Consider the following 24,949-nt stretch of genomic DNA (forward strand, 5'->3'; position numbering starts at 1 on the left):
TTAAGGCGGACACCTCCGCCGAACAGAACGAAAACTGACAAGAAATTGCCTGACAACTTATTTTTGGAAGCGTGTTTTTTGTTTTTGTTTTTTGTTGGTTGTTTGTTTAGATTACGTTTTCCTAATGCCAGCAAATCGCCTTATTACGCTGTCGGCTGTCTGTGCAGTCCACCGAATGAAACCAGAATAAAAAATAATGACAAGGTGTTAATTTGAGGCCCAACCAAGGAGCTCGTCAGCCGCATCATCATCATCATGGCTGTGGTTTCTTGGCAGGCAATGAAGTTATTAAATCCAATTCTAGGAGATGTTAACTCAAAACTTTAATTTTAGATGCAGAAATTAAAACTATTTTCATCATCATTCGTGAGTGTTGCATATTTTATTTATTGGATAAATATTTATCTGCATACACTCGGAGAAAAATGGCGTAGTAAAAAGAAACACACGCATATTGAAATTTAAAATTCGGTCTAAAAATACAAACAGTGAAATGATATAGAATTCACTTTGATTTGAGAATAAATTAGATAAATAAATATAAATATTAAAAACATTAGAAACACTTTTATAAAAAAACTAAATATTTAAATTAAGTATTTTCATATTCAAGTCAAAATATAGCTGAAACACATTCATTTTGATAATTTCCACTCTCGGAAAAAATCGATTGGTATATATTTTTATTTTAAATATACATAGGTGTAAATATTAAAATTTCATGGCTTTTTTCTCTGGTTGTAGGAAAAGAGGAAACTAATATGATTTCTAAAAGGCTGACAACATTTTTTTTTTCGCTAAGAAACTATTGAATTTTCGCGAAGCAAAGTCAACAAGTTTTAAATTTCAGACAACAAAAAAATAGAAAATATATAGATTTTCAATTGAAACTAAAAAAAAGAATGGCTTGAACGAATAAGAATAATAATGCAGCAATTGGAAATTGAGTTCCCCAATGCGACTGATTTACAGGTCATTCGAATAGAAATCCCAAAGCATATTTTGCCGAACATGCATGACTTTCCATTCGATTTTGAATTTATGATGGCTTTGACCGAAATATGAGCAAGAGAACTTATTATTCACAGTGTCGTCCGACAGTCACAGCCACAGCTGTTTTCGACTCATTTGAAATGCCAATCAGGCAGGAAATTTCATTCGCTGAGGCCAAAAGAAGAAAACTTCAGTACGGCATACGGAAAATCAATCAAACATCGAAGAGATCGAATGTCAGTACCAGAAAGAGCAAACTTCTTAGCGGTGCCAAAGGCTACAATCGAAAGTTCAAGTTCCTTAGAGATACATGCGGTAAGGTGGAGATACTCTTACGGTAACTACCAGCGACAAGCAGCACTTTCAATTAGCTCAATTACACAACCCTGCAGCAGCAGCAGCAGCGGCAGCAGCATCAGAGGGTGTAATAAACCCCCAAGGATGGACGGCTGGACAGATGCACAAACAACCCTTTCAGCCACCTAGCCCACCCCTCCATACACGCGGACATTCGCGGACCAGAGACAATGAAAATCAATTATTTCTAGTAAAAAAGCCAGCGTTGCAAGCTAGCCAAAAGGTAAAAACAAAGCATGATTAAAGAGAACCTGCAACTTGCAACCCCCGTGGAGTGGAGTGGAGTCGAGTCGAGTGCATCTCCAGTTGCTGCACAGCCCCCGTGTTGCCCGGAGTGATGCATTCAATTAACAGCCGATGCCCAGAGGCCGCAGGCCCAGAGACAGACAGATTCTGGCAAATGCATTTTGACTGTTGCATCAGCAACGAAACGGGGATGGGTGGGCACCCCAAAGGGACGGATGTGTGGATTGTTTGGTTGGCCTCCAGACGCACCACCAAAAAATACCTTCTGACTTTTTGCATCACTCCTACTTCTACTCCTACTCCAGCTGCCAATCCAGTGGTGGGTGGCTGCCCCTTGTCCGGCGGCAGGAGGAGTGTGTGCCCCTTCTATTTATGGCCTCCAGTCTGGATGCAGAATTTTGCGAGTGGAGTGGAGTGGCATGCGTCATGCTCCCAGACACATCGGCGACAGTGGAGTGAGTGAGTGACGTTGCCGCATCCCAACGTATTTCAGAATGCATCAATGGAAATGCCAGTGGCAGTGGCAGTGGCAAAGTGCAAAAGGCAGACATGCTGATGACCCGCATGGAATGATGAAGATTCAATCAGGGGACGTGCACTTTACATTTGATTTGACCGAATGCCCGAAAGGAGATGCCAGATGCTCGCCTGCTTGAAGCTCTTAAATCCAAGATCTTTCGAATCCTGAAAAACTTCTTTTTTTTAACGCATTCAAGTACGAAGAACTTGTTCCTCCCGAGACCTGTGTCTGTGCGGCATTTCCGGGCTCAAGTGCTCGTTCTCTCCCATTTGCTATTGGATTTCCCTTTCGGTTCGCTCGCGTGCCACCATTAGTAGGTCAGGCCTGGGCGACACACGGCAGCACCCCTAAGGGGGGACCTCTTCAGGGCTGCCACAATGTCTGATCTCTGGTTCAAGCGGCATTAGCAAAAAGGGCAAGAACTAAATCGTTTAACCTGCCCCTCTCTCTATCTCTCTCTCTCTCTCTTTAGTCCATGGGATTCAGCGCATCCGCCTACGAGTGCACTTAATCACATGGCTGCTTCGCTCCTCCTTTGCCCGCTGCCTTTTGGGCACGTAGGAAGTGACGTTTAAGGCACGTACGCAACGGCAACGGCAACGGCAACGGCGATGCTCGCTCGCTCCTGTCCGCGCTGGGGCGCCTACAGGTATGCAGTGCAGTGGCAGTGGCACGTCTAGGCAGGAGAGCGTAAACGATGCCAAGTGGCAGATGCCAGGCAGTCCGGCAAAGGGCCTGCAGAGCAGAGAGCGACAGACAGGCGACGGTGACGGTGACGGTGACGACCCAAACGCTTGAAATGACGAGAAGATGCTGCTTCATGTGCTAATTGCGCTGTCAAGTCAAGTGTGGGCGACGACAACGACAACGAGGAGGAGCAACATCAGCAGCAACATCAAGCGGAAGCAACAGCTCAAATGCCAAATGAGAAATGAGGCATCCGCCAACACACCAGCACACAAACACTCTCACACAGGCAATGCCATTAGTTAAGGGACGGGAAAAATTGTTGCATACTTTGCGCGGCCGCAAGAGTGTGCTCCTTTCATGCACGTGCCACCAGAAGCCACCCAGCCATCTTTCCATGCCACAACTGGCAACCGAAATGAAGTAATATCCATGCCGGGGCTGCCTCCAGGCCTTGTCCCACAGGAATCAATACACTATCGAACACGGGCGTGGGAACGCCTTCTTGGGCCATGTTTTATCATCTTTTCGGTTTTTATTTGTCGACTCTGGCTGGGCTCTGTGCATAGGACCCAATGTTATTTTTATCGGCTCGAGCAGATAAGGGGCCGGCGAGCAGCAGACAGCCGGTGGCAATGGTGGAAATCGATTTTTCCAACCCTCCAACCAGCCCCAGCAGCAACAATTGCCACTGCCGCGGCTGTTTCTGTGCTGCCTCGTCTCTGTTGCTGCTCCAGGCGTCGTGGGTGCCAGTGCCAACAGAGAGCTTGGGCTTCGGCTTGGGTTTGGGCTTGGGCCGTGGAAAATTACAGCTGTTGCCGGCGGCCACAGAATGCTGCAAGCCAATTGTAAAAGCCACAGGATGTTTCAATTTAAGTTTAAGTTTAAGTTTCGTTTCCATTATAGAAATGTGATTGAGCCGGCAGAGTCCAAACGAATTCAGAGGCAAGAATGAATTCAATTTCCTGAAAACATACCCATCTAATTCTAAAGAATGATTCTTTCCATTGATTCTTCCTGGAAGTGGTGCCAAATGGTATCCAAATGGTATGCTTGAAGATTTCTTCATAATTCCAACCATATCAATGCTCGCTTTTTTCTTTATTGGAAATTATACAAAAAGGTGTTTACTGTTTTTGTATCCAAGAATATTCCAATTGCTGCTTTATTTCTACCCCACGAAATGTTATCAGCATTATGAAATGTTAGAGACGGTCTCTGCGCTATATTTCGGATAAAAGCAATGCAAGCTGCCATTAGAGAGAGAGAGAGCTCCATGCATTTGGGAACTTCAACCCCCAAAAAAAAAAGGGAAAACTTTATCGGGGAACTACCACCCCGTACCGGGAATTATCAGCTAGTCCAGCCGCCCGGCGGCCACCGAAGGTACAGGCGGGCAGGAAAAAGGTGGTGAGAGCCGATTGAATGGATGAGTGCCGGGAATACTATTGTTTGTGTCTGATAAGGGTGGCAAGAGTGGATCTCCCCATCCACCCCGTGCTGCTATCCACCCACCCGACAAGGACATTGAGCTTTATGGAGACAGATCTGGCCCAGAGAATTGCGGAATGTAGGTACATAGATTTGGGAGGTACTCACCCTAGCATGCATGTGCACATCATTCTCGCCGGGCTGTTGGACACCGGTGCGGATCTTTTTGTTTTGGGGCCCCTCGCTGACGACTATGGTGGCCCCTCCGCCGCCGCCGGCTCCTCCGCTTCCGTTGCTGGCGCCGTTGTAGGGCATTGTGGTCGCCGTTGCGAACTGGAGCGAAATCTCGGGGCTGATTAAAGCTTGTTGGTGTAGAATTTTGGCGATTTTTTGGGGCCTAAGCCTCGACTCCGCGTGCGATAAAAGGGGGGGTTATACAATAGATCGGAACGATCTGGCGACTACGCGACCTCTTCTTCTTCTTCTTCTTCTTCTCTTCAAAGCTCTGTCTCTGCCTCCAGGTGAGACCTGAGACTTTATTTCTTTTCTTTGTATTTTTTGTGTCGGACAAACGCTCGTGAAACGCGCGCGATTGTTGTTGTTGTTGTTGTTATTTGGTGTTGGTGTAATTTCTGTTAATGTTTCTTGTTTGTTTGTTAGTTTGTTTGTTTTAAATGTTGCTAATGTTGTTGTTCCTGTTGGTAGTGTAGCTCTCTTGCTTGTTTGTTTATTCTCAACTTCGATTCAGCTTCCTGTAGTGCAGTGTAAAACACTTTCAAATTTTATTGCACTTTTGATTTGCGTGATAAATTTTCCGTTTTCATGTGGTTTCTCTCTGATTGTGGAACCAGCTGCAAGACGGATACAAAAAGAGATAGATAGAGAGAGAGAGAGAAAGGGAAAGCCTTTATTAGAAACGGATCAAAGGAGGGGAATATTTATATTATCATCTCTTAAATTTATGTGTCATTTCGCCACCGTGTGCTCCACTTGAGCACGTTTCCCCGCTTCAAAATTGTGAAAATCATTTAAATTGCAATTATTTTCCATTCATATTCGTACTTCAAAGAGTGCCCTAATGAGATCTAGTATTGGGAGAGCTGCTAAATGATGAAAACTATTCAATTGGAAATAAGTTCCAACCAGAACCAATTTAAAAGAAAAGTAGCAAAAAAATCATATTTTCTCATAGAAGAAATATCTATCCACTAGAAACGAACGGAAAGAAATTCCCGTTATAATTGTAACTCAATCAGAACGCATTAATCAACAAGAAAACCCAACTAGGAGCCTCCCAAAACCATCGAACAACCCTCGAAAAGTTGTCAAAAAAACCAGGAGCAGAAAAGCGCCGGCAAATAACAAAAACGAATAAAGGCAAAAGAGAAACAGAAACAGAGCAGAGAGCAGAAGGAAAATGAAAAGCGAAAATTAAGGCATAGAAGGAACAAAAGGGAAAAATGGCCGAAACGTCAGAGTGACTTGTAAAAAGCGAGCGGGAGGAGGGGGGAAATGAAGAGTAAAACAGCAGAACAGAACGACTGTGGAAATCGCATAAAAGTAAACTTGAAAAGTTTTTCGGCCGCCTGTGTGTGATGTGCAACCCTTATGGAAAATGGAAAATGCTCCGACCCGTCCCGTCCGCACACACAAACGCACTTCTAGAAAAGCACACACGCACAGCAGACAGAGGGCAAAGGGCGACAGACGAACGGACGGACGGACGGACGGGGCCGCCGCTGCTTCTGCTGCCGACTTTGTTTTGTTTGTGGGGGCGCGCTCTGGATCCGCGCCGGGGTGGATTTTTCATTAATGGAACACACGAAAAACCGGGAACAGGCAACAGCCGAACGATGGGAACGATGGGCGGTGGAACGCGGCGGCAGCGGCAGCGGCGGCGGCGGCAGCAGCAGCGGTGAACGGAGGACTGAACTTTCTGACGGGCGCTTTTCCTTTTTTGTTTTTATGCGACGGCAACGGACTGATTGTTTTCCTTTCTGTTCATTTTCATTTTCCACATCCATTTCCACACTGCTGCTGCTTTCTCCTCTCTTTTCGAATTTCGCTTACAAAATGGTGGCGCGTCGGCAACAACAGTAAATTTTGGATGCAACGTCTGTGGCCGTGATTTTCAGTTCAATTTCTCAAATTTTAATTTGGATTTCACTTGGGTTTTTATTGTTGTCTTTCGAGTTAAAATTTGGATAATTTCACATTGTTGAGTAAAAGGGAACCGCAAAAATTTAAGAAACTGCACTCTCAGTGTTCGGACGTGCGAATGGGGTTCTGTGCCGTTCTGTTTTCTGCTTTTGACAGTTCTGCTGGGTTGCCGAAGAGACGTGGGGTTTGGTGGGGTGGCAGAGTTGCCAGTGGGCCTGCAGTACGCTTTTCCTACACTGCAAAATATTCGATAAGTATTTCGCAAAGTGCCAAAACACCACTCACACACGCACGTACGCACACGGACACACGGCAGAGAAACAGAACTACGAACGTACGAACGGACGAACAGAGTGGAAATTTGTACCGTTAGAGAACCTTGCTCTGTTGTCAGTCGAATGCAAGAATGAAGCCTGAGAGTCAAACACAGCCACGACACGAGACGAGCATCGCGCGGGGACACACGAGGCCAGCGGCAGCGACAGCGTCAGACAGAGACGGCGCACACTCACAGGTATGGAACGCAGCGAGAGAGCGTTCAGTCTTTAGGGGTTGCAAGGTGGTCAGAGAGCACGGAGAGACAGGCCATCACTAGCACAGAGCGAAGGAGAGGAAGCAACGCAAAGCAACGCGTGGCTGCATTTCCAAACTCGAAAACTGCAATCTACTACTTTTTCTGCTGCCACGCGCCTGTTTCTGCTACCTTTCTGCGTGCCACAGTGAGAAAGAAGAGAGAGGGAGAGAGCCCAATCAATGCGCCGCCGCGAGAAGAGTAACTTCTGGCCCTTTTTGTGGCGTTGTTTCGTGGGTGGCAACTCGCAGAAAAATCTTCCGGCTACTAGTTCTGCTGCTGCTTCTTCTTATTCAACATTTGTTGTTGCTTCTTCGCCCAGCGCGAATGGCGAGGCCAAAGCAAATGGGGGAAAAACTGTTCACACAGACACACACACAGCACACTCTTTCACTCATTGCGAAAAATCACTTTCACCGTTATGCAGCCCCAACTGCTTTTCCTGTTTGGCATTACCTTTGCTGGCTGTTGTGATATGCTCTTTGCACCTGTCCTAAAGCGGCGGCACCTGGTTTATTTACTATTTTCCACAGTCTCCTTCTTTTGTTGCTTTCTCTGCCGCGGCGGCCCTTTTCCACACATACACAAACACACTAACAAAACGCGACGGCGACAGCGACAGCGACGCTGGGACTTCGACGGCGACGACGACTGTGGCGAGACACAACAAACAAGAACAGAACCAACGTGCGTGCGTGCGAGCGGGACAACGAGAATCGATAACCGTAGACAACGCCGACAGCGACACAGCAACGACGATGGATGCCGCGGAAGTATTTAATTAAGCCAAAGTATTTAATTTAAATCCGTATCTGTGTGTATGCAAACTGCACAACACACCAACACTCACTAGCACACAATAACACACTGTCTCGTAGCGCTTACAATGCGGGGGGAGAATGGGAGGCGGCACAGCGATGCTTTTCAGTACGCTTTTCTTCGGTGACGACCGTTCGTTCGCTGATTTCTGCTTCTGGGGAGCAAATTAACCGTTAAACCGAGCGCCACAGAGTGAGTTTCGAGAGTGCGCTGCCCGCAGCAGAAGAAACAGCGAAAAAGTAGCAGCAAGTGCGCTTGTAATATGCGCTCTTTACAGATACGCGCACCACACACTGAAACAGGCTACAGATACACTGATACTCACGCAAAGCGAGAGAGAGGGCAATAAAGCAACAACATCGTAGCGTGAGAGAGGGAGAGCCAGATAGTGAAAAAGAGAGTGTAGCAGCGTTGTTACGCTCTGGCGATGTATTCTATGTCTCTTCAAAATGAATATTGAAGTACATCTGCTCTCTCGCTCTCCCTCTCTCTCTATCCTATCTCTTTACGTCTCTCTTGATGTTGTAATGAGAACGAAAAATTCAAATTCGACGCTGAACAGCGCACAGTGGTTCAAGGGTTATCAAACTGCGAAATAATCATGCCTGGTTTAGAAAAATCTGGGAAGATCCGGTAGATTTGTTAAGGGCTTATCGCTCTAAAATTTGTTATCCGTCTAGCTCTTGATAATATTAGTTTTCTTGCGTATTACTACAATAGTCAAATTTTACCTTCGGTTTAAAAATTGCGCGGGAAGAGAATTTTCCGCACTGTCATTTAAGAGAGCCGGACTGACTGAAGAGAGTTCACTTTCTGCTGCGCTCACTTTCTCTCACTGTCACTCACCCTGGCGTACACCCAACGAAAGTGTCGCTTACGCTTTATGCAATGTTAAGATCTGTAGCGCGCATGGGTTTCAGAACAAACAAGTTTTGGTTTGTAGTTTTCTTCTAATTTAGATTTTGATTATCGATTGGGCGGGAGATTTAAACACATTACGTTGGTAATTAAGGAAATTTAATCGCGAAGTATTATAGGCATCCGGGGATATTTTAAAACAATTCCCGTCATTATTTGTAGTAAAAGAATTTCAAGAATTTATTCCCGAATAGTATGGCCAAGGCGTTTCTAATCACTTTTTTTTTGGTTCACAAGACGGAAAAATTGCGGGTTTAGTCGAGAGGTGAGAAAAACAAGGAATTTCTTTCTGCGAAGAAAATTCGGACATAATCTTTCCTTAAATAACAGATCAGATTTTACTCAGCGGCAGGAAAACCCTAGGAAAGCTGCTAGGCTTCCCGACTCATTCTTTGATTCTCAGGAGCGGGAGAGCGGGGTCAACGAACGGAGCAGAACGTTTGGAGAAGGAAACGGCGAGAACATCTGGAGACAAAGCAGAAAGAAATCAGAGCGAAGGCAAGGCCATGGCAGCAGAATTTTGCTAGGTAATCGCTAAAATCGTTAAAAGTTAAAATAAAGAAAACCAGAAAACAAGATCACAGCCGGACCAAAAACAGAAGAAGGGAAAATTAACTGTAACAAGAAAGAACTGTGAAATAAAATGCGAAATGATTTGTGAAACGACCAAATCAACAATTTAATACGGCATCAATACTCTACCAAAAAAAATCACCAAATAAAATAAAAACAAAAACCGAACTTCGAGAAGGCCTTTGTCGAGTACCCAAGAAAGATAAAATAGAATCAATTGGAGACACAGCACGAACTTCGAAGCCGTTATACTCTCCTCTGCAAGTTAGAGTATGCAGTAGCGCGACGTTTAAGCGAAAGAGAGTGTGGAGAGAGAGAACGATGCAAGCAGCAAAGCACTCGCACCGATTCTTACGGTGTTTGTTTTGATTATTCCGTTTGCTGACTTCTTCGTCTCGTTGGTGGTTAAATTATGAAATATTTGCATTTCATCTTTATATACATATGTACATATGTATGTATGTATTGTATGTATTATTATTAATATTCTTTTGCTATTGATCAACCTAAATTCCTTTTCAGCCTTTTGTGTTATGTGAAAGTTAAATTAATAAGTATTAAAGAAAAAGAAAGATGAAGAAAGAGAAATGTTAAATCAGAAGATTGAAGGAAGACGAAAGAGGATAAGAGAAAAACACTTTGAGAATTGCGATGAGGAAAAATAAACATGATTAAGTTTGAAAGCATATAAACGAATGCATTTATCCAATTAAAAATGTTACAATTATCTAATTACGAAGTAGGAAAATAAGTAAAAATAAAAATAGTAGTCCTCGCTGATGATCTGTGTTGGCTGATGTTAAACAAAAGCCGCTGGAAGGCCAATTTGATTCTGGAGACCGAACATTAAGGACCGTACAAGGACAAACAAATAGTGGGACCTGGAGCACCCCGCCCCTTACACACAGCGCTCTTTGGCAATGTCCACTACGTGGTCTGGACCGTGTCCATGTCCGGGGCGTTTCGCTTAATGTCAAAGAGCAGGTTAACAGCGGCAACAAGCTGCCATGCAAACAGCATAAACTATTTAATCTATGTATGTGTGTGCGTGTGTGTGCGCAGATCCTTGGGGGTGGGGGAAAGTTGCATAATCGGGACGGCACCTACTGCAGTTTAAGCCCCGAAGACCTTGGGCCCAACTCCTGGGCAATGTTTGAACCATAAAATATGGATATGGCCATATGGCCGGGATGCATGTGCGTATATGTGCACAAGTTGGCGTCGGTCTCAACTTGTCGATGCTGCCACACCACCGCCCACCTCCCTCACTTGTTGCCGCATACCCCAGAAAACTCTAAAGTAATCCCTATACGGCTGGAATGTTAAGCCTGGCAATTGAGGAGCCCCCACCAGATTAAACAGCTTAATGTATGTACATTTCTGTACACGTATCTAAAGGATACAAACATACATATGTACTTATTGGTATTTTCAAAAGGTACAGAAAACGTTCAAAAAAGTTAAACTTCATGAATTAGGAAAAGTCCATCCAGGCCCCAGGAGGCAATAGACAGAAAACAGATCCAGCATCAAAGGAAAGGGACATGTTTTCTATTCTTTCGTGCCACAAGAACAAGCCAGCTCCACTGGAAAGGAAAGGCAATCAGTTGAATTCATTTGGAACGAAATTAACGCCCATCTCGGGATATTAAACGGTGAGCAGTGAAAAACCGGTGCAACAGCTGCAGCTTTTAGACAGGGGATTTGTATACATATTATAAGAAACCGTTATCCGCAATATTCCTGTCTTGGAAGTGCCAACAGCAAACAAGAACCTTGTTTACAGCCAACAAATTGTATATCTACGTGATTTTGACATCAATTCTACATCCAAATTAAAGCCAAAAAGCATGATACGAAGTTCTGAAACGACTTTAAATGGTGCATACTTTTTGGCGGAACATACAAATTTGTATCCCTGGATTCGCCGATCAAAATAGGCGTACTAAATCTAAAAATATAAAATAATAAGATTGTAATTTAATTGAATTTATTTTGTTTATTAATGGAAACTACATCTACAACTACATCGCTGTGTAGTTGCCATGTAGCAGGCAAAATTCAAGAGTAAGAGAGATGAAGAGATAAAGAGAGAGGAAGGAGGAAAGGGCATTAAAGTTCAAAGTTGGATGGTTGTGGTTGTGGAAGGCTGGGAATGGCGTCATTAGCAAATATTTGACCAAGGCAGGACACCGCCGCCGTCTGAATTTCACCACAATGTGGATCGCGACACAGGGCTGAGCCATGAGGAGCCCATGCAAATGATCAATGTTCTGCTGTTTGTGACTAAGGAGAACCGGGACTCTCAGCAGATTTTGGGGCACCCAGCAACGTCACTGCCGGACGAGGCCTTTATGCTGTGGAATGTGGAGTAAGACCTTCAGCTGATGCAGCCTTATGGACCTCAACTTTGAGCTCTGCCACCTCAACCTTATAGAAAATATTTACTTTTTTTGTTCTTTAAAAATTATGCCTTTCTCGGCTCAGGACCATTATACCCTAAGAATATTATCGAATTTTGTTCTGAATGACTTAGAGACTTAGACTTAGATTTAAAGCTGATTATTGAAGCTAGTTTCTGTTGAAAACTATACATGTACAGGTATTTTCGCAGTCTCTCTCGCCCATGAATCCTTATTGAATGGCTGATATCCCCGACTTACGCTTTAAAGAATCCGCTTTGAAAGTGAGGTAACCCTACTTAAGAGGGAGCTAAGTAAGTGGCTGCGTCCGTGCCACCAACTTTCACTTGACTTCCGAGCTGCAAGCCAATCCACTCCACTCCGCCACTTTAATGTAATGCTCCTTTAATGCCCGCACACGCAATGTGTCCCCCGGCAGGATGCTGGCGGTAGCAGCTCCTGGCCCTTGGTTCTTGGTCTTGGCTCTAACGAAGCTGATAAGCTGCCGCTATCAACGCCTAGTATCCGCGCGTGCCACGCTGCTGTCTTAGCAGCTGCCTCCTCCTTCTCCTCCTCCCTCATGCTGCATCCTCAATCTCATCCGCATCCACATCCGCTTCCGTTGCGCTATGCTGTGCTGCGCTGTGCTGCAGCTGCCGGAGCCTCCCATCCTGTTTAGCACAGATTTACAGCCATGCCGACTCCTTGAATTTCACCCTCTGCATGTGTATCTGTGTATCTGTCTGTGAGTGTGTTTATCTGCGGCCCTGCCGGAAAGTGAATCGCTTATGAAAGCGTCCGGCTTGAGTGGCGTGTGCAACCCACTGCCCTGCTTCCTGCCCTGCCTCCATCGGCCTGACCTTCTTCGCAGTATTTGCCATGCAAAATTTAATATGAGTTCCCTGCTAATTTCCCCTGCTGAAGAATGCTCCAAAATATGTGTGGGAGTCCACTTTTCCGCTCTCCACCAAAACTTACCGAAAAAGATAAGCAACAAAGTCTTGACCTAGTTCAGAGCTTGCCCCATTCGCTGCCCTTTGTCATCATCGTCAGCATCAGCATCGGCAAAAAGTGTTAGAGGTTGGCTCCCGCCCCGAATCCACCCCCAATCCAGCCCCAACTTTACATACAACAAAAAAACTGCTCGCTTACCGAATATTGAGACAGCTCCGGGCCATGTGCCTTGGCCTGATACGTTTTTCTTTTAGGTTTTCTCCCGTTTCTGGGGCTGCGGCCCGTTGATGTGGGCCAAAGTGCAGTGAGACAGTCATTGGATCATTTGTCTTGGCATTGTTGTTGCTTTCTTGTTGGCCAGATTTCTTTTCCGGGCATTTTTCTACAATATCTTGGCAGGCCAGAGAAGCGGGCTTAAAGGGGTGGAGTGACCCTCCAGGACAGGACAAAAGAAAACGGAAACTATGTTCGAGTATGTATGGAAGCGGATCCTGGTAAATGCAAAAAGGGATCAAGGGATATTCTTTTGGTAATTTACGAATAATATGGTTAATTTTTTACCTAAATTTATTTTCCTTTGATAAATTCTTGTTTGCGAAAAAAAAAACGATTTTCCTTAAACAAAGAATTTTAAGCAAAAATGAAACACCCAGTCGCACACACGTACAAACAATAGGCGGCAGAGGTGGATAAAAAAGTTACGAAAGCAAATAAAATCACTGCAGCCCTCGTCCCCCACCACCTGAATGGAGCTGACTGTTCGAAGCAAATGAAGGTGTCAAAAAGACAAGCAGAGACAGCAAAAAGAAACGAACGATGCCCCTCCATACGAACACACACGCACACACAGATACACAGATCCACACTCCATACAGATGCTTGTACACAAACACAGAAACACTCAAGTAGAGTTGGGTTTGGCTGGACGTGCGATGGATGGATAGATGGCTGGTTGGCCGGCTGCCTTCCTGGTCCTGCCTGCCCTCGACTAGATGGCAGCTCCCTGTGTAAATGGCAAAGCGACAGCAACATTTGCTAACTTTTCTGCAACAGCGACAGCGACAGCAACAGCAACACCAACAAGAACAACAACAGCAACGGATACTACATAAATGTATCTGTATCTATCTATTCGATGGCCGTGCATTGTATTGCAGTTACGTGCTCGATGGTCCAGCAAAATGGAGACTCGAAAAAAATCTCTAAAACAAAATCGGCAAAAGAGGGCGAAAAAAATACGAACATTTTCCAAATGGAAAAACTTGTATACACTCTCTGAATAAATAGAAATCGGGGGAAAAAATAACGTATAAAATATGTCCCTTCATATGGCATTGATTGGGTTCCAGTTTGTGAAAATACAAATAGAATTTAATGTAGAGTTTCCGAATTTAATTCCTGTCTGAAAGCCAACGACCCTTGGTTGGTAGTGTATCTAGAGAGACGGCAATGGAGACAACGAAATGGCTTAAAGACTTTGGCATTGCCAACTGCTTACTCACTTGCCGAATCGCAAAGGGGATTCAACATGTAGCGAAAAAGTTTAAATGAGTTGAAGTGGATTTTGGGTTTGCACTTCCCGGATTCCAGGCCCTCCCCCAGTCACGCCCTTTCTTGATGACTGGGCTTTGGGCGCTGATGAAGCATAATGATGATGCTCTCGCCTTATTGATTGATTGATTGATTGATATACAAAGGCAGTGGTGCAGAAGGCAAAGGCAGGAGGCACTGAACGTTAAAACAATTCGCACTTGAAACTTAAATAGGCGGTGCCGCCCACAAACTATTTGGCGACAAGCAAACAAGAATTTCAAATTGCTCATACGCCGCGTCATCCGTGTCGTGGATAATTTTAGCTGCACGCCGATGCACCTATGTATGTATGTATGCATGTATGCCCGAGCCTCCGTCGCACTACACGACCAATTAGATCTGCCTGCCCGCATATAATTATGAATATATATGGATTCTTTTTAGACTTCTGTTTATATTAATAAGAGAGAGAGAGAGCGTTTTTTATGTCAACCATGAGCCGGAAGTGGTGCCAGCCGCAGTTTTGTGGTCAGCGGCAAACGACACATGGCATGCACAGCAGCAGATGGAGAGCAGATGGCGCCGGATGGCGTTGTTGCAGTTGCAGTTGCATTTGCAGTCGAAATGGACCAGTGGACGGGTGTGCACCGGGCGTTCATCATACGCGCCTACTACAAGAGCAACGACTCCATCAGCGCCGCCCAGAGGCTGTTCAAGAAACAGTTCAGCATTTACCAGACACCTCCCACGAATGTGATCAAGTCCTGGCTGCGCACCTTCGAGGGCACCGGCTCCTCGCAGGCTGGCGGCGGCACTCGCTCCTCTCTTCCAGTAAGTGCCATATCCCTATCGAATCGCTGATGATTCTGTAACCAAATCGGTTTCCGTTTCACAGCAAATCTTCTGCACCATTTGCAATAATTGCCTGAGTAATGAGAAAAACTTCAGCAGCTCCGTGAAGTGAAGGGGTCCCTTGGTTTTTTTTACTAGTATTTGTGTACATGTACGAGTATCTCATAAGTTAGCGTAGATTAATCGTGAATAAACATTTATTTTTTTTGGCTAATTAACAAGTTTGCAATATCAACACGTCTCTCCGTTTGTCAGTCTTTCAGTCTGTCAGCATGCTTGACCCACTTGATGTGCTTTTGAATTTTAGAAATATGTAAATCAAATTCTGAAACATTTCGGGGACAAGTTTATGTGTCATTAAATTCCCCAATTTTATACTAAAGGCTGTAAAAACACGAGCAAGCCTTGCCCCAAAAGTGTGTCACATCAACATTAAAATTCGAAATTCAAATACGTATAAATCTGAACAAATATAATTATTATTTCTGACACACACAGCCATGTCCAGAAAGCAATGCAATCTTGTTTTCATTACTTGAACATCTGTATCTTTCCCTGGTCGGTCATTAGGCATTCGCTGCTTGCAATTTTCAGGCATATTGTCTCTGTGGGCACAGCTGAATCCCATCAAATGGTTCCGTGCCGCCTCTATGGGAACTGGTCTCCCCTTGTCATCTGACCAACGAACAATAAGCTCTTATCTTAATATGAAGTAATTTATCTTAATTTAAATTTAGAGGATTATCTTGTACGAATAGTAGAGGTGCGGTGGGCAAAGTTCGCCGGACATGATGCCATGCCAAATCAGGATATCCCGCACAATGTCACAGGTGGTTCCGGTACCCTTGAATCCTGCCATTTGAATGACTCAAAAATTCTCTCCAACTGCTCTTTGGATACACCCACCTAGTGTAGAAGTTCCAGGCTGTGTTCTATGAAAGGATCAGTCTGAAATTTGCTGGACTTCGAGCTTATCCAAAGGCATAATATACATATGTTCAACTGTCTGATTGCCTCCAGGCATGGCCTTCTGGGTTCTACTGATGCCTTGGACTCCGACTGCTGTGTTTTTTTCAGTTGTAGTTCATCCAGGATTTGTCTTAGTTCGCGGTTGAGCTGTCTGTAGACTCATTATCGCCCTCTGTAAGATATGTGCGTGTGTGCGTGTCGACCGATGATCTAGATTCTAGATTAAGAATCAATAAAAGTTGTACATTTTCATACATGAAATGTTCGAGAATTCCACTCTTTACCTTTTGGTTTCCCCTCAGCCGCCTGTGGAGCTGCTTCTCTTATATATATACTTCTATAATTAGACAATTTTGTGTCAACTTAATGGAATATTTTTTTTACGAATGCACACCTACAATAAGTATGTATATGTTTGTGTGTATGTATATTTTAGTAAATTTTCGATTTGTATTCGGTAATCTGTGCTCATGTGTGCTCCCAGGTTTCCAGGTCATCTCTCTCGCTCTACACAAATCAAAACATCATCTGTCGGCTTTCGGACAAGAAGTAAATCCCATAATAGTCCTTCGTCCCTCGCAATGCCAGAGGCATGTTTACTCTGGCGTCTTCCCTATAATGTCCAATTCGACGGGAAATGATGTGGCTGTCAAGTTATATGGAATGAAAAAAACCACATGCATGTAGGATTCCTGGCCTGATGACAGGCTTCAGCCTTGAGAAGGAGGATTCCCCACAGAGGCTGGGTCCTCCCCCCCCCCACTCGTCGTTTTCCGCTCACAGATTACAATCGGAAAATGCGCATAAGGTTTTACATTCTGTTCTGCGGCGCTGGCATTAGTTTGAGATACGAGTATGTGGCAGCGGTGACAAAATAAAATTAGGAGACGCTCTTAGCCATAAACATAAAAATTGTTCCCAAGATCCGGAAAGCAGCAAGGAGGAGAGCGCAGCCCCCCTCAGTTGTAGCCAGCAGCGATTCCTTGGTATCATAATTTCGAAATGACAGGTAATTTGGTGGCAACAGCAACAACAGGAAGAGGATGTGGAAGTGGCAGTGGTGGTGGCGGTGTCAGAAGGGAAAGCATCGCATGAAGTGCGAGTGCGAAATGGGAAAATGATGCGGGTTTATTAAGTATCGTTACTCAGAGAAGAAACCCTCGCAGAGAAAACCGAAATCCCGCCCAACAAATTTATGATACGCCGTTTCCCAAGGAACCCACCCAAAAAAAATGCAGAAAAATGTATATTGTAAATATATGAAGGACTCCAACGGGCGGTTTTTTTCTTGCTTGGGAGTGGGGGGGGGGGGGGGGGGGGGGGATGAGTAATAGTGGGAGGCTTCCCAGCCACACGCCCACTTCCTTTCAGTGCTGCAATCTCCGAGTGATTTAAGCACATGAAAAATGTTGCCGCACATGAACATGCAACTAATGAGGCGCCTTCTTCGAGGTAGAGGAGCAACGCTTACCTGTTCCTGCCACGGGCAAGCGGCACCAGCCCTTGGGCGCTTCACTCAATTCAGTTCGTTCCGTTGGGTGGTTTAAACTCTAATTGAAATTTAGATAGCTGAAACGTGTGCCAGCAACGGAATCACTTCGAAGGTGGGTGGCTTGTCAAGTGGCAAGTGCCAAGGCGGTTGATTAGTTAAGCATTCAGGAGGCGGATGTGCCACCAGGGATTGTCAAAGGGCGTCTAAAGTGGACCGTCGGGGAAACTATACGTCCGTTTGTTTGATTATAAAGCGATTGCGTTTATTTTAGATTTATGGATAGTTTTCGGCAGCTTAGCCTAGAGGCATCCAGCCTTGGAAGAAACTGCCTCTCCAGCTAACTCTTATCCACTTCCCCTGAGACTCCCTCCGCCTGCGTGGGGAGCGAGGCATCAGCATCGAGTGAGCCGTATTTCATTATGGAAAGCCTTGCAGCTCGTTGAACATGCGGCTATTAAAAGTGGCGCCATTGATGCGCATATTTATTGTAGCTAGCGTTTTTCATAATGTTGGATTATCATCTAGGCACATGTCTTCGCAAGATTTATGTGAAAAGGAAAAGACCAAAGGGGGAGAGCGAGCACAAGCCAAGAGTCAGCTTTAAGCTCTAAGGAAATTGAAATCTTAAGCTTTATTGTTTTACTGGCCCGCTGCTCCTGCTCCTGCGCCTGCTCCTGCCATCTTACCATCCCCACTTTCTGCTGAATGCCGTCCGTTTCGATGCCTGGTCCGTCCCAAAAGTGGGAGGATTGGGATTCCCCACACGCCGCAGGCAAAGTGAAGAAACGGGAAAGTGAATAAAACTGCAGCAAAAGCAATTTTCATAAATGTTTAATGGATAATGGCGAAAATAAGCACAAGGAGCCGGGGCACAGCCGAATGATATGGGGCAGGAGCAGGACAACGGCACATGCGTTCAGTCTCTCTCCCTCTCTTCTATCCCTCCCCAACATTATCTCCCCTCGCGATGTACGATGTACGAGTATTGTTATGTTTCAGCAGATATATGACTCTCACCCATATGCCACAAACACAGACACACACACATGCACATTCATTCGTAGTTACATTCCCATCGACATGCCCGGATATGGGTATATGAATCTCAGCTTTTAGTTTCGGCCCAGGACCCAGTGGTTCTCATTAAAATCCCATAAAAACCGACACTTTAGCAAGAACGAGGGTATCGGTTGTGGGATACCTCTCCAGATGCAGATAGCAGGCTGTCTTCATTCTTGTTCTGATTCCATGTGATTCATCGTATCCGTATGAGATGGAATTTTCTACCAATTTCACAGATAGAGTAAAACGTAAGAAACGAATGCAAAAATTAAAAAGGTAACTTTGGGACCTCTGCTTTAATTCATATACCGCAATATACCCTTGCTCTATAGAGGTACTGGGTATTCGCGCGAAATGGAGCAACCCCGCCAGCCAGCAGGTCCTCTTATTGTCTCTGCTGTGGCTCCTGGCCGGAGGAGTCCTTCAAGTGTGCCCATTACCGACGGCAGAAATCATAACAATAAAAGTGTGACAGGACCACGGATGGGGCCTGGGCGTGGGCCTGGCAATGGGAGTGTGCCTGGGACTGGGCCAGAGACTGGGGGAATGGTTCTTCGAAGGGCGAAAGCCCCTGTTACTTAATCGATGATGATGAATAATTGATTCGCTGCGATGCGCCCAAGCATGGAAATGAAAATGTCGGTGCAGGCGGGAAACGGCCTCTCCTCCGTTTCTGCCTCCAGCTTCTGCTCCTGCCCCTGCCCCTGCCCCAGCTCCTGCTCCTGTTTGAGTTTCGGTTTCAGTTCAGTGTCTGATTCGCTCTTTCTACTCCTGGTGTGTCCGTGTATTGTTGTGCTCTTCTGTGTGTAACGAATGGCAAATTTCAGGAAGCGGAAATGGCAATTGCACTGACGGAGCGGGGAAAAATGGAGACAGAGAGAGAGAGAGATAGAGAGATAGAGAGAAGTGGAAAGTGGGAAATGGGAAAGACAACGGCTGAGGCAAATGTGAAGTTGTGCACTAAATGAAATGCCAACACAGCAACACGGCCAGGAAAAACGGAAATAGCAAATGCGAATGAATGACGTTGGAATTGGTTATGTCCCTCGTACTGGACGGACGGACGGGTTGAAAGCAGTGGGTCTGGAAGAGTGCAAATAGGCGTTGGGCAGACAATTTTCTGGTATTTAAATTCTATTTTGAGTCCCATTTAAGTGGCACAGTATAAGAACACAGAAAAACATTCGAGAACGAGGCAAATGGTGCAATGCACGCATTACACATTAATAATGGCTCAACAAAACCATTCAAATCTTATACTATAGCAGAAATAATGCTCAATTTTCCATCAAATATATTCTCATTATTCAGCAGAATTATTATTTGCAGAACTTCAAAAGGCAGAAAAGATCTTCCGAAAACTACAAACCAATTGAGCAGAAAATATCCAGAATATAAAACATTTAAAGAACAAAACTTGATCGAGTTCAAAACAAGGCCCCAATGAAAAGTAAATGAATTAAATTATTTTGCTTTTTCACTTGCCCTAAGGACTTTTCCATTCGAATTCCTTTTCATTCTCTTTCTCTCTAGCTTTTGTGCGTTTTTCCATCAGCTTATAACAGTGATTTTTCGTGGGAAAATGTATTGTTTTCTCCGTGAAAATATTTAAATTCCGTTCACAAATCGAGTTACACATAGAGTGGCAGAACTGGACGAAAATCAAAGCTGAATGGAGCTGTAAGCCTCTGGCTGCCACAAAATTAGATTTAAATATTTTGGCATTTCCATCAATTTTCATATGAATGCAACGGCTTTTCTTTCACTCCACACTCTCTCTCACACACACACACACAGGCGAGTGATGTGAACCCTGTTGCATGGAGGAATGCTGATAGCAACTGGGAATCGGCTGTGGCAAGTCTCGTTCCATTGCTCTGCCACTGGCAGAGGAGCTCCACTGCACACCCACCCACACACACTTTTATTCACAGACAGACACACAGCCGCACATGCTCAATCATTTATGCAGCAATCAGTGCCGTCGTCTTTTCCACACGTACGATTACCGTCCGACTCGACATAGAGCCTTGCTCGCTCTCGCTTATGTGGAGCATATTGGGTATCGAAATTGAATCCTGGATAACAATGCCGGAGCTGAGGCTCCACTGCGGTCGCTGAATTCTCCTCCTCGCATCGGATGTAGATGGTTTTGGGTTTCTGTGCCTGCGACGGATCCGAAATTAGGCTGCATTTGGGCTTAAGTCGTACAATCAGAGAGCAGAAATTGGTGATCAATTTCCTGGAATATAGGATTTTCAACTCATTTCGTAATAAATCCCATTGCCCAACCATTTTGGTACAAGCGGAGCAGGAAAAGGCAGTTTCCCTCAGATCTGACAGAGTACAAATATATACAAATAAAAAGAGAACTCAATGATTTGAAGGTTGAAATCAAATTAAGTCAACTGAATAAATTGACTTTTAGTGCATATCAAATTGGGAAAAGCGCTCCAAAAAACCGAATGGTATGGAGAGCAAAATCCCAAAAATAAAGTGAGCAAATCAGATGAAAGCGAATCGTTGCAAGCAGCCAATAAAGCCACTAAAATGTTGCAAATTCAAGGGGGTAAACATTAATTCAAATTCATTTGGCTAGAGCGAAGTGAATGGGGGAAGATGAGAGAAACGTCTCGGATCTTAGACAGGAAATACGTAGAATAAATGATTGCCGTAGAGGAAGGACTATCGGCGAGGAGTAGAGGCAGTTAAAAAAGTGACGTTTTCTGATAGTACACAAATTTCCCTTGATACGGAAGTTTCTCCCTCAGAACAAAGCACTCACTGAGATCAGAGTATGGCAGTATTGCTCTATCAGTATTCCCCCACATCTGTTTAGCTACTGTTCAGTTTGATACGAGCATAAAATTGAGTATTTCCATAATGGCAACCTCTAGTTTGGTGGAATTTTCAGATCTGATCAGTGCCAAGAACAGAACCGAATCCCTGGCCCTCCCCAATGTGAAGCGCATCAACAATATCGCAGACTACATGGCCGATCCCTTGAATTTCGATGGCGACATCAAAAAGCTGGCTGATCGCCTTAAGAACGAGGCCAAGCAGTGCCAGGATGTCATCAATCTCTTGAGAGACCAGCTGCAGGTGAAGACGACAGCTCTGACTCAGGTCAAGGAGGATATGCTGGAGCTGCAGCGCCAGCTCAAGGAGCCAGATGCCACTTTCGTCTACGTGACCATGAAGAAGCAGGTCCTGGTTAAGTTCTTCGACGAGACCGAGGTGAACGAGTACGATGTGCCGACGGCCCTGATGCGATTCAATCTCAAGATGAGTCATCTTTACGGGGAAATCCTGGCGCTGGACAGCGACATTGATTACGTGACCTACTTGAAGGGCATTGCTACAGTCAACAATCAGTATGTGAAGGATTGGCACAAGCGCGAAATGACCAAGAAGCGCCAGATGGAGCTTGAGGAGAAGGATCCTAAAGCGAAGGAGTCTGCGGAATCTTCCGAACGTGAAGTCGACTCTGAAGAGGACATTTATGAGGACTTTGAGGAGTTTGAGAAGTTTATCGGACATGATCAGTCTGGAGTGGAGGCTGAAGAAAAGGAGCCTGAGGGAAAGGAGCGTAATAAAAAGAAGTCTGAGGAAAAGGAGTCTGAGATGAAGGATCCTGAAGATGAGACTGAAGAGGACACTGATTCGTGTTCCAAAGACCCTGAAGAGATGGGGCCTGTGGAGGAGAAGCATGTGAATAAGTTCGAAAATAAGGATAAGAACGCTAAGGGAATGTTACCTGAGAAGAAAGTATCTAAGCAGAAGGTCGCTGAAAAGAAGTTCCCTGAGGAGAAGGAGCCTGAAGAGAAACCTCCTGTGCAGAAGGGTCCAAAGAAGATGGCTACTGGGGACAAGGACGCTAAGTTACCTGAGAAGAATGTTCCTGAGGATAAGTGGAATCAGAAGAAAGACACGGGGAAAAATGCCTCTAAGGCGGTGCTCCCTAAGAAGTTGCCTGGGAAGAAAGTCTCTAAGGAGAAGATCATTGAAAAGGATGTCGCTCAGAAAAACGTCCAAAAGGTGGCTCCGAGACGATTGTCCAATCAAGAATGATTCCTTATTCCCAATTCCCCATTAAATTGTTATCAAATTTATATTTTACAAACTAAACACAATTGTTACATGGCACCAGAGAATAAACGCAGTTGCAAGCACCACTTTGATGTATCTTCGTTAAGCTTCAATTTTGATGTGTTCTGAGATAACAGATAGGAATGAAATGAAATACTTAAGATTTACAAAGCTGAGTAAGTTTATTAGCCATTCAATCAAGAGACTTTGGCTCGAACTAAAATTTGCGTAATACAAAGTCGAGAATTTGCTACACCGTCTCCCTGTTACAATCTGCTATCTACTAGCTGCTTTGCTTTGGTTTCCGGTTCGTCTCATGCCTTTCCTGTCACTGGCAGCCCGCTTGCCGCTTCATCTCCATTCTCCAGCCATGAATAAACCGTGCGACACTTGCGTTTAATGGCTTTGCATAGTAAGGATCTGTGTTCGGAGTGCTGGGCCAGGTCCAGGTTCTGGCACTCAGCCGGGGTCCTGGGAGAACAACAACAGGTTGCGGGCTAGTTTGCCAATGCAGTTTTTCATTGCGAAATGTCGGCGCTGATAGCGAGTGTAATTATTATGCTGGACTGGCGCACCGACTGGCGGAGTGTGTAGTCTGTGCAGTCGGTGGTGCCTCCTCTTGCTGCACGCTTTTCGACGCATAAACGCCTCCAGTTATGTAATAAATAAACTGCAATTGTTGCGCCATTTGGGATCGTGTTTGGGTTTGCTGTCTGTGTTCTGGGTCTGCCGCCATGCTTGCGAATAACTGCAAGATGGCGACCGGCTTCCGGCTTATAGTCGAACATCCAATCCCACTCCCGGCCGCAACACTTTCTCTTACCCTGCTGCTTCGGCTGCCTCTCCAGCTGGGTGTCTGTTGAAGTTCCGTTTTTGGCTGAATGGCCAGTGCTCTGTTTGTGTGTTTTTGGGAGTCCGCACTGCACCACCCCACCACAGGCCCGACTGTCGGGTGGCTTATTTCGTTTGGTTTTAATTTGACAAAAGATGGCATTTTAAGCGCTCCCCGACGCACACTTCTCAAGGCGAGAGGTCAAAGGGTGGCATAAATAATGCGCAACGGAAACGGAAGCTACTGAGAAGGGGAGTGCGACGGAGAGTGGGAATGGGAGCAAGAACAACGACAAAGTTGTGGAATTGTTTCGGTTCTGTCCAGGACTCCTCCGCCTGCATGCAAAGTGCACTTTACTTTTGCTAATTGAGTGTGCGCCGAGTCTGTGCAGGTTTTCTAATGTAGGTAATTAGTGAAGGAAACTTGGCCCAAAAGAGCCAGAGATACTTGGCCCAAAAGGATGCTGGAGCAGCAGAAGATAAAAGGCTTGAATGAACACGAACAGCTGTTGTCAATTACACAAACTTGTCTTTAGATTGTTCAGCATATCCCAGAGCAGAAGTTTGTGCCTAATCAATAAGAGACTTATATTAACTGAAAGTGCAGATACATTCTCAAAATCAGGTACGATACTCGTGCTGGTGGGCGAGCCACCACACACCACAATCTACCGAAATTCGTTTGCATTCAGCTGAAATTCGATTTAAGCCCTGAAAGCGGTTGCTATGGGAATAAGCCAAGTTTATGTTTATGGGCAATCCGAGAGATGCAGAGCAGGTGCTGCGCATGACCGTGTGAGGGCATTGTCTGCACTCACAAGGACAGCATGCCACATGTGGCAAATTAACTTAAAATTAAGCAATTAATTTAATTATAGCCGGGCATGAGCACAGCTCTCTGTTCGAGATTGCAGCACCCACGAAACAGATGCCCCAACCACATCCATAGATGCACAGATACACACATATGTATCCCCATCCCCACATAGGAATATATAGTAATATTGCAATTGAGAGGCAGTTGCAGTGCAGTTGCAGCTGCACCTGCACTTGCAGTCGTTGCCAATTGCCATTTAAGCGCAGTCGGAAATTACAAACCCAAATTGATATGAATGGAAAGTAGAGTGCACCCAGCAATGCTTTCCTTTTTGCCAAGGAAAATCGAAAGCAAATTCATTTTAAATTCCAATCCAATCTACAGCGGCAGTATTTATCATTCGCGGGCTGCCATTAAAAAACTCGAATGGAAAAAATACAGGGTAAAAATATTAATTGCTTTTAATAAGGATACATGGAAAAAAGGTTTTTATAAATTGAGATACTATATAAATTCACTTTGACAGACAACATCGAAAGTGTTTTAATGTGAAAGGGAAATCAATAGGATGGAAAAGCGAATTCAAAGTCAATTTATGCTAAATTATTCAGCCGTGGCTATTGAATATTAAAAATTTGAACCCATTTGAAGGGAGCTATCCAGATATGAAAAT

At 44.8% G+C, this 24,949-nt stretch overlaps 4 protein-coding genes and 2 long non-coding RNA genes across 29 annotated transcripts in view; 5 read left to right on the top strand and 1 right to left on the bottom strand.

Annotated features, from left to right (window-relative positions):
* The window catches only part of sm (heterogeneous nuclear ribonucleoprotein L), a 101,288-nt gene extending 93,510 nt beyond the window's left edge, over positions 1–7,778 (bottom strand). For 7 of the 20 annotated variants that reach the window (XM_015184835.2, XM_033378661.1, XM_033378660.1 and 4 more), the window contains exons 1-2: positions 6,305–6,512; positions 4,403–5,085 (exon numbers count right to left, since the gene is read on the bottom strand). In XM_015184835.2, the coding sequence (XP_015040321.1) occupies positions 4,403–4,549 (147 nt within the window). In that variant the 5' untranslated portion in view covers positions 4,550–5,085; positions 6,305–6,512. Of the gene's footprint in view, positions 1–4,402; positions 5,086–6,304; positions 6,558–6,761; positions 6,874–7,421 lie in introns of those variants that run through there. The other 13 variants (XM_033378653.1, XM_033378651.1, XM_033378652.1 and 10 more) reach the window with 8 other exon arrangements.
* LOC26533464 (uncharacterized) lies at positions 6,805–9,749 on the top strand. Of its 2 annotated transcripts, XR_004468881.1 has the most exons (4): positions 6,805–6,908; positions 8,940–8,967; positions 9,033–9,229; positions 9,302–9,749. It is a non-coding gene; the product is annotated as an uncharacterized lncRNA (long non-coding RNA). The 2 variants fall into 2 exon arrangements; XR_004468880.1 differs by having other exon boundaries at positions 9,033–9,748.
* A 3,438-nt stretch (positions 9,750–13,187) lies between these two features.
* Positions 13,188–13,918, top strand: LOC117183716 (uncharacterized). Its single transcript, XM_033378596.1, is given in 2 exon segments — positions 13,188–13,689; positions 13,691–13,918. Coding segments are annotated over 2 exon segments (213 nt in total). The 5' UTR covers positions 13,188–13,623; the 3' UTR covers positions 13,838–13,918.
* Positions 13,919–14,666: 748 nt separating this feature from the next.
* On the top strand, positions 14,667–15,467 carry LOC117183174 (uncharacterized). The gene is made up of 2 exons (XM_033378396.1): positions 14,667–14,995; positions 15,060–15,467. The coding sequence occupies exons 1-2, from the start codon at positions 14,711–14,713 to the stop codon at positions 15,126–15,128; spliced, it is 354 nt and encodes a 117-aa protein (XP_033234287.1). The 5' UTR covers positions 14,667–14,710; the 3' UTR covers positions 15,129–15,467.
* A 286-nt stretch (positions 15,468–15,753) lies between these two features.
* Positions 15,754–17,258, top strand: LOC4804948 (uncharacterized). 4 transcript variants are annotated; one of them, XR_004468815.1, is made up of 4 exons: positions 15,754–15,846; positions 15,932–16,226; positions 16,288–16,388; positions 16,470–17,258. It is a non-coding gene; the product is annotated as an uncharacterized lncRNA (long non-coding RNA). The 4 variants fall into 4 exon arrangements; XR_004468814.1 differs by having other exon boundaries at positions 15,760–16,226; positions 16,470–16,838; positions 16,909–17,258; XR_004468813.1 differs by having other exon boundaries at positions 15,760–16,226; positions 16,288–16,406.
* A 4,078-nt stretch (positions 17,259–21,336) lies between these two features.
* Positions 21,337–22,720, top strand: LOC6898703 (neurofilament heavy polypeptide). Its single transcript, XM_033378340.1, has one exon. The coding sequence runs from the start codon at positions 21,423–21,425 to the stop codon at positions 22,608–22,610; it is 1,188 nt and encodes a 395-aa protein (XP_033234231.1). The 5' UTR covers positions 21,337–21,422; the 3' UTR covers positions 22,611–22,720.
* The last annotated feature ends 2,229 nt before the right edge of the window (positions 22,721–24,949 follow it).

This window comes from Drosophila pseudoobscura, chromosome 3, assembly GCF_009870125.1.
Source record: "Drosophila pseudoobscura strain MV-25-SWS-2005 chromosome 3, UCI_Dpse_MV25, whole genome shotgun sequence".
Classification (NCBI taxonomy): Eukaryota; Metazoa; Arthropoda; class Insecta; order Diptera; family Drosophilidae; genus Drosophila; species Drosophila pseudoobscura.

What these genes read in the sequence shown, in the direction of transcription:
- LOC117183174 (XM_033378396.1), top strand. Translation starts at nt 14,711, where the DNA reads ATGGCATGCACAGCAGCAGATGGAGAGCAGATGGCGCCGGATGGCGTT. An exon ending in GCACTCGCTCCTCTCTTCCA is followed by an intron (nt 14,996 to 15,059) that starts GTAAGTGCCATA and finishes TCCGTTTCACAG; the next exon opens with CAAATCTTCTGCACCATTTG.
- LOC6898703 (XM_033378340.1), top strand. Translation starts at nt 21,423, where the DNA reads ATGGCAACCTCTAGTTTGGTGGAATTTTCAGATCTGATCAGTGCCAAG.